Raw genomic sequence first — 15,667 nt, 5'->3', positions numbered from 1 at the left:
CAGTTGCTGTGTAAGGTATGTAGATTACTAGGCCAGTTGCTGTGTAAGGTATGTAAATTACTAGGCCAGTTGCTGTGTAAGGTATGTAAATTACTAGGCCAGTTGCTGTGTAAGGTATGTAGATTACTAGGTCAGTTGCTGTGTGGGTATGTAAATTACTAGGCCAGTTGCTGTGTAAGGTATGTAAATTACTAGGCCAGTTGCTGTGTAAGGTATGTAAATTACTAGGCCAGTTGCTGTGTAAGGTATGTAAATTACTAGGCCAGTTGCTGTGTAAGGTATGTAAATTACTAGGCCAGTTGCTGTGTAAGGTATGTAAATTACTAGGCCAGTTGCTGTGTAAGGTATGTAAATTACTAGGCCAGTTGCTTGTGTAAGGTATGTAAATTACTAGGCCAGTTGCTGTGTAAGGTATGTAAATTACTAGGCCAGTTGCTGTGTAAGGTATGTAAATTACTAGGCCAGTTGCTGTGTGTGGGTATGTAAATTACTAGGCCAGTTGCTGTGTAAGGTATGTAAATTACTAGGCCAGTTGCTGTGTAAGGTATGTAAATTACTAGGCCAGTTGCTGTGTAAGCTATGTAAATTACTAGGCCAGTTGCTGTGTAAGGTATGTAAATTACTAGGCCAGTTGCTGTGTAAGGTATGTAGATTACTAGGCCAGTTGCTGTGTAAGGTATGTAGATTACTAGGTCAGTTGCTGTGTAGGGTATGTAAATTACTAGGCCAGTTGCTGTGTAAGGTATGTAAATTACTAGGCCAGTTGCTGTGTAAGGTATGTAAATTACTAGGCCAGTTGCTGTGTAAGGTATGTAAATTACTAGGCCAGTTGCTGTGTAAGGTATGTAAATTACTAGGCCAGTTGCTGTGCAAGGTATGTAAATTACTAGGTCAGTTGCTGTGCAAGGTATGTAAATTACTAGGTCAGTTGCTGTGTAAGGTATGTAAATTACTAGGTCAGTTGCTGTGATTTACCTAAGCTTATAATAGAATCAATTACCCTGTCACATGGTTTACAAGGGTGATTGATGAAGTGTATATTTACTCACTAGCTCCTGAGTGTCACTTGCAAATGAATAAATGGAAACTTATGGAATGTGTCAAAAAATTAGTTGCTGTTAATGAGCAATCATATCTTCAGGGATATGTGTGTATAGGTAGTGACTGGCAGGTCATTGCTCTATTGAAGTGTATTAAAAGTTAAAATGGCTCCCTACATAATATAGGTTACAAGAACAGTACTACAGCTGCTTCAGAATTATCTAAGTAGTTGCATCATTATTCAGTTGAACATTTTAACATGATCCTACTGTATGGAGAGTATCACAAGAATAGCCAGGTTACTATCAGATTGTATAATGAATATTTCATCATCCTTCACATCAGATAATAGGAGATGTGCATGAGAGGCTATTTATTATGTACTTAGTTATTTACAAACATGATATTGATAAACCAAGAATAGCAAGCACTGTTGTTTGTTTATCAGTAATTTATAATAATGTGTTGGATGTTCACCTCATTTATATATATATATATCACTGTTGTTCTTGAGGAGAAATGTCATTTTTGTTGTTTAATTTTTTTTCTCCACCTTTACAATTAACATAAGGTGTATGATGTATGCTATTAAAATTTGCAAAGGACATAATCATGAATGATCTCAATAATATTGTCTTATGATAGGCTTCATTCTATACCATTAACAATTATTTTCTTATATCTCTCCACTTCTGAATTATATACCTTTCAATGAATTTCTAAATTACAATATGCATTATATCAAGAGTGGTTATTTTTTGTAAGCCTTATACTACTGTATTTAGCCACTAGTAATAAAATTATTACTCAGTGGGTTTTCTGAGAGTTTCTGTAAAAATAATATTTTCCTGCATACATATATTATGTTTCTAGTGTTGTGTTTTGACAAGGCTGTTTTGAAAATTATTGGAAAAACAGTTGTATTTGATGCATTTAATGACTTATTTTAAACAGTGTTTTATTTGATAAGGACTTAAAGTATGCAACTGTATAACAAATATGCTTTTGAATTATGAAGTGTTTCGTGCTGAAGACTCCAATACACATCGCCACCTATGTGAATTTGTGGGCCTGGATCTGGAAATGGCATTCCACTATCATTACCATGAAGTTATCACTGTCATTGGGATGATGTTTGTAGAAATCTTCAAGGGCCTCCAAGATAGGTAACTAACAAAGGGTTTTCAAGACTTCTATGTATATTAATTTTAAATACTGTTACTGAAAGATGGGTTGTAAAATATGACAAGATGTGTTAATGCTGAGAAGTTCCACAAACAGAATTCATGTAAGTGAACATAATTAGCATGAAGATATATGAACAATTATTTTATTGAATGTTTAAAAATGTTTCTTTAAAACTTGGTGGAAACAAATCACCCATCAAATTATTCATGATATTGAGAACATGAATGTCTTGTGAGAATCCAGAGAAATAATTGATTTCTGTTACACATTTTACTGCACAAAATGTGTTCATACATCTCATTGATACTCCTCTTCATCAATAAAAATACCCAACAAGTAATAATGTTGTGAAAAAAGTCATTGTTTTAAAATAAGAATTATATTTGCAGTTATACTGTTGAAATTTCAACTTTAGTGCTTAGATATAGATAATATATTAACAGACTTAAAAAGAAAAAGTTGTTGCATTGCTCTTCAAAATAGTGTATAAAAAAACTAATAATATGACAATTATTTGTGCTAATTTTACAAAGTTTTGTTTTCAGAATAAATATACATGATCCTGTGTATAAAATCCTGTTATAATATAAAAATTTATAGCTGTTCATACAGTGTACTATAGTAACACAAGAATTACTTGTGTGAATTTTTTGCAGTGGTGTTTTACTGTGAGATAGTTGTGCTTGTATTCTGCTTAATTAATACTCTGGTAATCAAAAAATGTTTTACTCTTTCATAGGTTTTCAGCGGAGATTGCTGCTGTACATAGACAATATCCAGCTGAACCATTTAAGTTTCTAGAACCAAGGTGAGAAAAAAAAATAGAGCCTAATGCTTATTTCTGTTAAAAGTTAATTTCAAGAACCATAATACTTTTGAATAAATTGTAGTGTTGAAAACAATACTTTGAAAAATAATACACAAGTTATACATATAGCAGTGTTTTAACACATCCCTCAGAAGCCAAAGGCTGTCTTTATATTACAGTTTGTTGAATATTAAAAGTAAATTCATTCTAGAAACTCCCAAAAGGGTAGTTTTGGATTATCTTTTCATTTTATGTTTAGCTTTCTGTTGCAACACAAACAATTTAATTTGTGATTTGGTTGAAAAGGTTAAAATATCACAGTAGCACCAAGACAAGCAGACAAGAATACTTTGAAAGCAGCTACAGGTGTGATATTGTACTCAGCTTGCTGCACAATATGTACTGAGGTGGTTCTGAATGGTTCCTAAATACCATGTCAGTTGGAGAGTTGCATGCTTTTGTGCTTGACTGTTAAGCTTGTGATTATTAATTGATTTCATCATCTTACCACTTCAAATCACTTTTGTAACTTTAATGCTAAAATAATGTCAATAAAAATGTCCAAAAATTTCAGATGAAATTAAGAAAAACCAAATAGGGCAGTTGATTTTGTTTTCAACAAAAATATTCCCTTTGGCTTGTGAGGGGCCTGTTAAAATTATTGTGTCTTAGCCTACAGTTTCTTGTGTTCAGACATATTACAAACCAAAGTGGAATAGCATAGGTGGCATTATAAAAAGGGTTTACACGAAATGTTTATAAACACAAAGTTGAGTATGTTACATGAAATTGATTTTGAATGAGCAACTATGTGTGTTGCATGACAACAACAGTCAATAGTTGTATCAAAACTGTATTTTGAATATTATTTGGCATATTATGAGCATATCAACTGCCGAGATGTTGCAAAATGTTTATGCAGTCAGATTATAAAGTTATCCTTCAAACTGGGGATTAAAATTGTAAGAGTATGTATATCCTTTGTACATTAGAAAACAAAGAAAATATATCAACTTGGGGAATGATACTTTGTAACAAGTCATACCCTAGTTGTGGTAAGCAAACTGCAGTGTCTTGTAATAGCTCAGAATTCATTGAACACAAAAGCCATTAGCAGAAGCCATTCATGTGTCCCAGAAAACAGTATGGAACATAATCAAGAAAGATCTGTATCTGGAAAAATGGTACAAGTCACATGGCATATACCTTGAACAAATATAGAATGAAACAAGCATTCACAGGTCAGTTTTTGTGGTTGAGCTTAGCTTCATTTTTTGTTTTTCAGTAAACTTTTAAATTAGTCTAAATATCATGTGTAGTGTAAGATAAAATCTGTCAGTCATATTATGAATCAAATTGTTTATTTATAATTCCCAAGCATGGATTATGGAAGGCAAATATAAAAACAGAACTCCTATAATAATACTTTAATGTCCTGTATAAATTTTCATGTCCAAAGTATAGCCTTGGTTGAGTGGACCCCATAATACAATGTCTAAGCTGATATTAAAGAGCATGTGCAAAACATAACACATAACCGGCCACCCATTCTTTGCCACTTTTTACAGGACTGTGACACAGATGTCATTCTAAACATTTCAACATCTTGGGGAATGCAGATAGCAAAGAAATGTTACACAATAAAAAGAATTGTTGGTACACGAGATGCATCCTGAATTAAATAGTAATCAAACAGCTTCACCTTTGCTCTTGTGAACAATTATTGGGTTTTTACATCCATCTCTGCATCTGAAATTTACCTGTTCATTTCATAATTTATTCATTTTTTTGTGTTCTAGTTAAAACTTTTAGAAACAATATGTGTTAGTAATTCTTTGCCAGTTTCCATATTCCAGTAAGTCTTCTTTCTTTAGTATCCTCAGAACATTCCATGTTTCCATTCATAGGTATTATGCCAGACTTCCATATTGTATTAAATAATTTCATCAACATTTCATAAGTTCCAGATGCATTCCAGTTTTGAACTTCCCATTTGCCTTTTCTGTTACTTCAGTTCTGATTTCATTTAGTTCTGTATTCAGCTCATTTAGAAGTGGATATATGGTCAAGGATTTTCCATTTCCATTATCTTTGTTTAGTCATTTCATAACTTCTTTAACATATCTCTTCCATTTCATTTTACTTTCTACCTAACCTCTTATCTTTACTCTGTTACAGTCTCTAACTGTTAAATACTACATTGCTCTTGTATATTAGTGATCTTTTGAAGAAATTGATCAGTTTTCCTTGCCTCCATGCCATTCTTCAGCAGTGAGGTTTTCATAATATTGTCACTTATCCCTCTTATGACTTGTTTATGCAACCACCAATACTTAACCCATTCATATTTTAATAGATGAGATTTTCTATATATTATATTCACATGTTTTTTGTATGTTAATAAGTGCTATTATTAAAATGTAAAATACATTAAAATAGAAAAAGGTGAAATCAGGGCTCTGGATGAGAGAAATGACTTTGACATCATGGGTGTGTGTGTGTGTTTTCCTTATAGCAAAGCCACATTGGGTTATCTGCTGGACATCATGGGAATTATTATAATGTGAATACAGAATTAGTACAGTTGTTTGTTTTGAGATACAAAGATAGGAGGTTAACACTGGAAGAACACTAAGATTTTTTATCAGGCTTATGGAAAATTTTTGCTGCATTTAATAATTAGATTGGTTATGGGAAATCTTAATATTAACAATATAAGTTTTGACTGTGTGGAGTCAAATAATGAATGCGTTATTATTTTATGGTTTCTAAAGAACAGTTTTCTCCATCAGTTAGCTAGAGAACCAACTATAGATAATACTACTTTGGATTTAATATTGACTGTTGATGAGAATATTACTCAGAAGGTTGAAGTGGACAAGCAGTTAAAAGCAAGTGATCACTGTATAATTAGATTTCAAGTTTTACCTGTGTGATGATCATGTTTAATAAAACATTAGTTCCAAATCTTAGGGCAGCAAAATTTGATGCAGTAAAAGGTCAGAGTTATTAAATATAATATTTTGATCAGATACCAATTGCATAATAAGATTTTTTGTGTTCCTTGCGGTAGTTTAACCTAACTTAGTGAGTAACTCCTAAAAATTTCCTGGAGGTATGGAGTTGATGTAACATTTCAAATTTTTTTAAGATTTAGAAAAAAACAAATATTGAAACATAAAAGCATGAATGAGATAGTCAGATGAGTCTGTTACCATTGTTATTGATTAATTACATGAGTTAGTGAGTAAGTTAATACCAATAAACACGAGAGGAAATTTAACATTAAAGTAACAGGTTAGTTTTATTTACAAGCTACGTCTATCATTATCATTAGGTCATAAAACTGTATAAGTTATAAAACTATTATTTTAAGAAATTAAATGCCGTCCTTTCAAGTGGGCTGGCTTTTGCATTATTAAATAATCAAAATTAACTTGCTTACTGAGAGAAACTGAAACCACAGTATGTATTTTTATTCACATTTGCACAATGGTATTATACATGTATGTCTATATGGTTTTGTTGCATATGATATGAATAATTCAAGTGTGCAGTCAAATTATAAATTGGAAAAATTTAGAGCATTTTGAGTAAGATGATGGAAAACAGTAGAGAAGATGAAAAATACAAGGAGGTATATAAATTATAGGGCCAATTGAAGGACTAAGTATGTTTACAAAACTCTTTTCTTTTTGTTATGTTTATAAACAGGATGATATATTCATAGTGTGTTACAAAGATATTTTTTGCTCACAGCTTAAGGCTGGATTATCCTGAAGCAGTTGCTATGCTACGTGAAGCTGGAGTGAACATGGGGGATGAAGAAGACCTGAGCACACCAAATGAAAAGTTACTTGGACGACTTGTCAAGGCCAAAGTCAGTAATATCAATACTGAACTCTTTTTTGATAGTAACCAATATTTCAGAGGCCTTAACTCTGTTTATCAGCTCAGCCATTGGGACTGATTTTGTAACCAACATATAACCATGAAATTATTCATAATTTAACTCTGTGTTTCCTTTGCATATCTTCGCATCTGGCAAACATTGCAAGTTTTCCCTTTACTTATAAGCTGTTGTTTGCCAAACAATTATTAAGTGTTTATTATGAAAAAAATCAGATTGTTTAAAGAACAAAGTATTTTTACTGTAAATTTGTTTTGGATATACAAAACTGTTTAGTGTAGTTGTTATTATTTAATTTAAATTGTGAGTTAATATTTAATTATCGTTTACTTTTTATAACAAAAGCATTAAAATTAAAATCATAGTTACAACAATTTGGTTGCATAACTCAGAGTCATCCAGTGGTGTGGTTCAGTTATTGTACTATTGTTCATACCAAGTTACTCAAATCTTTGATATTTTGCTTGTTACTTGAACCATACATCATTACATCATTGTTGCATAGTTTATGGAAAGTTTGAGGCCTCAATGAATGACCTATAAATATAGGCAACCAAGTTGAGTGCAAGTTAAATTGAAAATTAGTAAAATTAAGTAAAAATTCAGTCAGAAAAAAATGAGAAAACATGAAATTAGCCTGTGTGAGAATGGTTTGTGCAAATGTGCAAAATTTTAAAGTTAATTTCACAGTCTCATATAGAGAAAGAAAATAATTTGTCTGTCAAACAGTGTTCTAAAGTAGTTAAGGCCATCTGTGTGGACTTTGATGAAAGAAGATAATTATTTGAAGTTTAAGATACTATTGTAGTAAAAGTAGAAAAAAATAGTTCATCTTGTTGATTGGATCCTAAAGTCATTGAATCAGTCTGAATGAACTTTTTGACAAGAAAAGAGAAGTATGTGGAGTTTGAGATACAACTATAATATCTATAATTTGTGTACGTACATTTGAATATATTATTATAAAACAAGTGGATTATGTGCTTTCTGTCACAGACACCTGCTGTAAAAGAATCCCAACCTTGTATACTTAAACCCAAACTGTTTGCAAGCCTTCACTACATCAGTCTGAGTGAAAGGCAATTTTCATTCTAAGAATAAAAAACATTTCTTTTCATCTAACATATTTCATTTGCATAACCACTAGAACCTCTTAAGTGAATATCAAAAGTTTTTTCAGTAAAATAAATATACATTTTATCTATTATTTTCCTTACCATGGCAATAACTATAGCAAATTTAGCAGTGTAAGGTAAAATTAAGTTGAAAACATAAAATTTAAATTGTCCTTTTTTCTTTCTAGAATGATTGCACATTTAACAGACAATAACATTGTATTTATTTTTACAGTCAAAGCTAATAGATGTTTTTAAATCTATATTATCTTGGTTTCTTGCTTTACAGCTGCACTTAGGCCTAAGAGTATGCTAAAAGCCATTTATCATAGTCAACTATCTTTGTGTAACAACTGAATTACAAGCACCCCACAATTAATTTACAGTCATGTAATCAACACATTGTGCACAATATTGAGTCTCAAAAAACAGTTATTTAATTGTTATTTCATTTAAGTTATCTTTCCTTATGTATTTCTGAATTGTAAATGCATGCACATATGTAAATATGTACATATTATATAAGACAAAAAATATTGTATTTATGTCTGAATTAGGGTTACTTGTTATCAATAGATGAAGCACTATAGACTTACTTTTCTATTATTATGTTGGTAGTCCAGAGTTACTTTTATTTAAAAATTTCAAATGCAAAAACTTGTTGCATAAAGGAAATAGAATGTTCTAAAACTACCTACTCCCTAAATAAGTTAAACAAAATTTCATTATCTGATTGAGCCAAACAGACACAACAAAACTGATGCTAAATACTTCCTATCATGAATAAGAAATCTTGTGAAGAACAATTTACTCTTTTTATTTCAAAATTATTGGCATTTTTTGAAAGATGGGATGAGATAAAAGGGACATGGTTCGACTTTCTTGTTTATATCTCAAAGTTTGAAGGTTATTAAAGTATATTGTGGCTGAGTAATATCTGCAGCATATCTGCGTATTTGGTGATACACTCAGAAGATTGTATAAATACAGAAAGAAAATCTAAAATGGAAACTTTGGAGTAAAGAAAAATAATTACTGAGAACTTAATTGAATATTTCCTTTTGAAATTATATGAAAATTTGATTTAAAAACTCATCATAAAAACACAACATTAACAGTTCAAAGTTTGATAAACCATATATAATTTTTTATTTTATTTTAACCTTAAAATTAGGGGTTGACTACTGAATTTAGTGGCTGTTTAGGTCATCATACTCTTAGGCAAATGTTAGAAATTACTGAATTTTCAATGATGCTTTGATATTAGAATTATCAATAATACAACTTTTGTGCTCATCAGTTTACGTATTGCAGAAAAATGATTTCAAGATTAGTTCTTTCCATTTATTTTTGTCAAAACTTTGTGAAAGCCCACTGTCATTTGATAAGTAATTTATCTATAGAAAACTTATTTTTTCAGTGTTGAACTAATCAGTATATGCTGGGAGAATGTGTGAAATTCGTGTTTACCCTTGTCTCAGTTGCAAGTGAAAGCAAAAAAATGTTGGGTGTCTGCCTAACACAAATTTTGTGTATAAAGTTATGGTGGGTTCAGGCTTACAGGATTGATAAGATCTCAGTTAGCAAAATTAATCAGAAATAGTTAAATATTTATTGTTTCTACAAAGTGTGCAGTGCCCTATATATTAAGACTTGTTGAAATCCATTTTTACAGTACATATAAAAATAAAAGTCCATAAACAACAGTAGTCTTTCTTGAAGTAGTAAATATCCAATCAATATTTTGGAAGTTGTTGCTTTTTGGAGCATGGGATTGAACCCTAAACTTGTGCACATGTTTGTGAAAAATTGATCTTGTGGTATTTCTCTTGCTCAAGGTTGTCATAATGCAATGGAAATTCTTGTAGGATTAACACATGATTTTAGGGTTAAAAGAACATCCATTTAAAAATGTGTTTCTTCTCTCTCTTGAATTTCATTTTTACCAAATAATGATAAATAAGTCATTTAAATAACATAGTTTCATGTAAAGTTTATAATTTGATATCCTAACAAAATCTATATGGAGTGAATGCTGTATTTTTATATCATTTTGAAAATTGTCCATTTTAAGCTAATGACTTAAAAATCCAGCATCAGTATGGCATTTGGATAAATCATTCACTGAGTCCAAAGGGATGGGACAAATAACATTTAAAAAATTTCTTAATGTGATTATGGATATTATAAATATATCAAATTGAGTGACATAAAAATGATAATCTCTCATTTTTTATTTACAAGTACAGGAACATTTTCAAAGTTTCATTTCAATATTAAAATTTGAACAATCAGATTTTGAAGTATTTCTTTTTTTTACTGTTTCTAGTATGACACTGATTTTTTCATATTGGACAAATTTCCTCTGGCTGTACGTCCATTCTACACCATGCCTGATCCACATGACTATGTAAGTGTTAATATTACCTTTACAGACTGTATGACATGTTTACATACATTACTAGTCTGTTGTGTACATTTTTCTTTATAATGTGCAGCACCACAGAAAGAATTAAATAATCTAATCACCAGAAGTTCTTAAATGGAGCATATACTGTTATTTTGCATCTACAAAAATTAAAATGCAGAAATATGTTTACGTAGGTAAAATAACTCTCCGACATGTTTGAAATGCAAGTAAATTTTGAAGGCAAATGGAAAATTAAAATTGAGCTTTGATAAAGAACATTTAAAAAAGAATACTATTTCCAACCTCAGAAAAAGATAGATGCCTTAAATGTATCTTTTTGTCACCATCATCATCCCTACTTAAACAATCTTTTTGTCAGAGTTATCATCATTTAATAACTTTTACTGTGGAAATAAAATTTAAACACAAATCATGTTTTACAGAAGTATTCTAACTCTTACGACATGTACATGAGGGGTGAGGAGATAACTTCTGGTGCTCAAAGAATCCACGACCCAGAATTTCTGGTAAATCGAGCAAAGCATCATGAAATTAGTAAGACTTTCTTTAAAATTATGCTGCAAAAGTACATTTTCTAAAAGTAAAGTATAGTTAGTTGATGTTTCCATTTTCTTATTCATTATGGTATGAGTAATTTATTATTTGTTGGTAAAGAACCATTTATGAACAGTCTACTTCATTTGAATTAAGTAAGCTTTACACTAATTAAAATCAGTGTAATCTTACTAGAGGAACTGTGAACACAAATTACTCTTTAGTTTAAGAAAAATATTTGAGTCTTAAAATAATTAGATATACTATATATTATTCGAGTAAATAGGATTATTATTGTCACTATAATATGTTTTACCAAATTTAATTGCATGTTTTTTAATAATATTCCTTTTTGATTTATCTTTCTACATAGTTATGTTTGATGTATTTATTGAGATAAAAATAATCCTGTCTGCATTTGTATCTTTCTTAAGAATATTATTAAAGATTGTAAAAAACTGGATGAAAATAGATAAACCTTAATTAAATTTTTCTTTCTTTAAGACCTAGAGCATATCAAGGCCTACATTGATTCTTTTCGTTATGGAGCTCCACCTCATGCAGGTTGTGGAATTGGTAAGTTTTATGTTTTATAACAATTACATTAAGGAAGCTCTTTTGTTGTTGTTTTTTCTTTCGAGTGATTATAATGAGGTCATTTATATGATTTTATTGAATGTAATCATGTTGAAAAGTTATAATTGAATGTACATACTTGTTTAGATAATGAGAAAAGTGGAACAAAGGGTATATAACTCTATGTTCTTTAGGAAGCATACTTTGATTTCAGTACAATAACATAGTGAATGGAGACAATGGTAAGATTAAAAATCCACCAAAAAATCTTCTTGTTGCTCAGCATTAAGTTTGAAGGCTTGTATCATTAAAAACATGGTTTCAGTACCTGCAATGGACATTGCAAAAATGACCCATCATGTACCTTTGTGATTAACAACATAGAAATGGCTATAAAAGTATTTATGTTTATATGTATATAAGAGAATTTGACTGAATCCAGAATGACATCATTAATGGTTATGTGAGTTAAATCACTGTAGTGAGCAATTATGGTTAATTGTGTATAAAAGTTTAATAATAGTTGCTTCTAATACTCATTTTGTTAATATGTTCAGTTATAGAATATTTTTTTTAATTTAAATTAAGTCAAACACACTTTTTTCAGATGAATTTCATTAAAACTTACCATTAATTGCATGATAAAGAACTGGAAGTAAATGTGCATCTTCTGATCTTTGATATTTAAATGTGTTTATATATGAAGTTTTTAATTTTTTTGCAAATGTTATAAACTTTTTATCTTGTACTAGAACATTTATATTCCTAGGGCTTGAACGTGTGACAATGTTATACCTTGGTTTGGATAATATCCGTAAGGCTTCTATGTTTCCTCGTGATCCTCGTCGACTTACACCATAAGTTTTTCAAGAAACAGTAAATTACATTATTTTCTTAGATTATCAGTGTATGCAATTATGAATGGTACACTGCAATAAAGTTTTATGACTAAAGTGTTTTTAAGTACTTTTTTTTTCAATAATTAGAATACTGCACAATAAATAGGTATACATGTGTGATATGTTTTAAATTATTGCAAATGTTATTTTCTTTTAAAAAGATTTACAATTAGATTCAAGCAGTAGACAAATTTTAACTAGATATTGCTGTTGGAAATCTATATCAAAGCCCAAATGTACTATTAACCAAGTATTATATTTAATGTTAGATATTTGATTTGGAATTTTACCCAAAGTTACTCAAGGGCTACCTGCACTAGCCATTTCTAATTTAGCAGTGTAAAACCAGAGAGAAGGCAGCTAGTCATTACCACCCCCCACCAACTCTTGGGCTACTCTTTTACTAATGATGGTGGGATTGACTGTCACATTATAATGTCCCCATGGCTGAAAGAGTTAGCATGTTTGATGTGATAAGGATTCGAACTCACAACCTTCAGGTTGCGAGTCAAGCACCCTAACCACCTGACCATGCTGGGCCATAATGTTAGATACTAACTATAATAAACTTAGTTTATTTTAACAGTTTTCTCTGTCATCTCATTTCTATATTATTACTTTAATTTTATCTTATTCAATATTGCAGAATGAATATTCACAATATTACAAATTTATTCTATCTACACAAAATGTGGGAAGCTTTTTATAAAAACATACAAGTATGTCATACCAAAAAAAAAAGTGTTACAAAGATATTTGTAATCAAGATGTATGTGAATTGACAACTTCAGTGTAAATCGGATCCTGACAAGTCAGGCAGTAATGTTTATGTGAAGAAGTAAAATACTTTTGGCCATCATATTGTATTTTCATAATCTCTAGAACTTCTGAAAGGCATATCTATAGTTTTTGTAATTATATACTTCTATATTATATTTGGCTTTACCCTCTTCTATCACAAATTGTTTCTAAATCAGTCATTTTATGGTAAAATAACTTGAAGATCAATTATGTAATACCATATTGAATTGTACTCTGTGTTCTCTGATTCTCACACATGCATATAGGATTAACTTCATCTCAGTTTCATTTGTTTCTGTTTAATACCATGTTTTTATTTGATGTTTTTTAACTTGTTTGCTTATCAGATAAGTTTAATTTCTATTTGACACTATTTTATTTTGAAGGTAAGCCTTATAAACTGTTTCTGATGTTGTTTAAGGCTCAGTTGTTTGTCACAGGTCAAAGCATCAAAGTTAGACATCTTAAAAATTTTTATATTGAATACCACTTCTGATATTGAGTGGATAAAATTGATAGTAGAAAATTAATAAGGTTGGAAGTAGTTCAGAGATATGTGAAGTGAAATATCATATATGTCAAGATTGGAATGTCTTTTAGAATTGCAAGTCTAATTTTGTTTTCATGATAATCTCAGATATATCATATTTTTCACCTGCACAACTTTCTTGTTTGAAGGTAAGTTACAGATAACTTTGGAGATTATAGTAGATAGCAGATTAGGAGCATAAAGGAAGGAAAAAAAACATGAACTGATGTGGATGAGAATGGGTGTTTAAAGAAAAACAGTGGTGAACATTTAGCACGATAGAAGCATGATACTATCAAAAGAAAGTCTTCTCTTTTTAGTGGTGTATATAGACGTGAGTGACATTGAAAATTATAAATCATAAAGGCTACTTAAAAAGTGTGAAAACTGCATCAGAGGCTTAGGGATATAACTGTCTAGCCCTTTAACTCTTACTGTAGACAAGTCAAAGGGCAAGTCACAACATTTTTAAGATTTATTTTCAAAATTTAATTCAACAACTATTATCAGTGTATGTCAATAAAACTGGCATCCAAACAAATTTTAATGTATATTTTAATTTCATAATTCCAGAAAAAATACTAAACACAAAATGGTAAATGTCCTTTCTTAAATACCCTCTTATCTTATTCGTCAGTTTATATTGTATTATGCATACCATACAATATCTATAGTAAATAATGAATTAATAACTTATATTTCAGACATTGGCAAGTTAAAATTAAAATGAAAACATCCCATCCTTTTGATTTACTTGAGAAGCCCATCTCACTGCTACTATTTTTTTAAACCACTTGTCTACTCATGTCTGCTGCTGTAAAGTACATGTTTGTAACCAACAGAAAAAGCATATTTCACATTACTTAAAACTGACAGTCATTTGGTATTGTCTTGAAAATAAAGTTGGATTTTTTTCTAGAAATGTTTATCTAATGATTAAGACATTGCACTAAACACATTCGAGATTTTTACACTTACTATAGGCTAGTTAGAAAACTAGATAAATTAGTTTTTCTGTGTACCAGTACAGTAAGTTTATTTGCTTTTATAAAATGTATCTCTGAAATCAACAAAAATTAATTTGTCTTCTTTTTTACTTGAGAAAACAAGTATAATATTTTTGCAGTATATAAAGACACGTAGGGATCAATCTGTACATAATATAGAAATATTAATTCATCCAAAAAGTATTGAAACAACAAAGTCAAAAGTACAAAAACTGAGTTACTTAAAATTTAAAACATTGTATCACCACACTGGCAAATTGATCCAGAGTATGACTTTCAAGTACAAATCAATTTTGTACCATCATAAGTACTATAAATCTTTGTTTTCCTAATGTAATTTTTATTTACTGTTCTATGTTTTAAGGAAAATAACTAAAAATTAAGCAAAATTGTGATTAAAGAGTAATAATATATATGTTTATGTAAATGTTCATAAGCATTTACATGCTTTGCATACATATACCACTAAATTCTGACTTCCCTAGGAAAATAACTAACATTGAAATACATCCTAATTTTATTAATTGGGCTGTACTTTGTACATATCCTAAATGCTTTGTCACACATTTATTACTGTAGACAATCTTTTTTTGTAATCACTCAACTGTAAATAAACCAATAGATTCTTTCCCATTGTGTCTTTGGAGGTTTATGAAAAACTCTGTGGGGATTTGGCCTTATTGAGGCTGCACATTCTCATTTGTTGTCAATGGTGTCACATAAACAGTAATGGCAGGAGTGCTTTATGTTTGGCATGTTTCTGATTTTGCCATTAAGAGTAAACTAAACATAGAAAATAGATGTAAAATGGTTAGATATAGAAACTCC

The 15,667-nt window shown here is 30.1% G+C and overlaps 1 protein-coding gene across 3 annotated transcripts in view; it reads left to right on the top strand.

The window, feature by feature from the left end:
* Window positions 1-12,556, top strand: part of AspRS (aspartyl-tRNA synthetase) — an 87,776-nt gene extending 75,220 nt beyond the window's left edge. For 2 of the 3 annotated variants that reach the window (XM_076501508.1, XM_076501506.1), the window contains 7 exons: window positions 2,060-2,207; window positions 2,969-3,037; window positions 6,797-6,917; window positions 10,392-10,472; window positions 10,916-11,027; window positions 11,532-11,603; window positions 12,373-12,556. In XM_076501508.1, coding sequence (XP_076357623.1) covers window positions 2,060-2,207; window positions 2,969-3,037; window positions 6,797-6,917; window positions 10,392-10,472; window positions 10,916-11,027; window positions 11,532-11,603; window positions 12,373-12,464 — 695 coding nt within the window. In that variant the 3' untranslated portion in view covers window positions 12,465-12,556. The remainder of the gene's footprint in view (window positions 1-2,059; window positions 2,208-2,968; window positions 3,038-6,796; window positions 6,918-10,391; window positions 10,473-10,915; window positions 11,028-11,531; window positions 11,604-12,372) is intronic. The other variant, XM_076501507.1, reaches the window with a different exon arrangement.
* The last annotated feature ends 3,111 nt before the right edge of the window (window positions 12,557-15,667 follow it).

Source organism: Tachypleus tridentatus, chromosome 5 (assembly GCF_004210375.1).
Source record: "Tachypleus tridentatus isolate NWPU-2018 chromosome 5, ASM421037v1, whole genome shotgun sequence".
NCBI classification, from domain to species: domain Eukaryota; kingdom Metazoa; phylum Arthropoda; class Merostomata; order Xiphosura; family Limulidae; genus Tachypleus; species Tachypleus tridentatus.
Note: the sequence above shows the minus strand (reverse complement) of the source record. Positions and strands in the feature narration are given on the sequence as shown.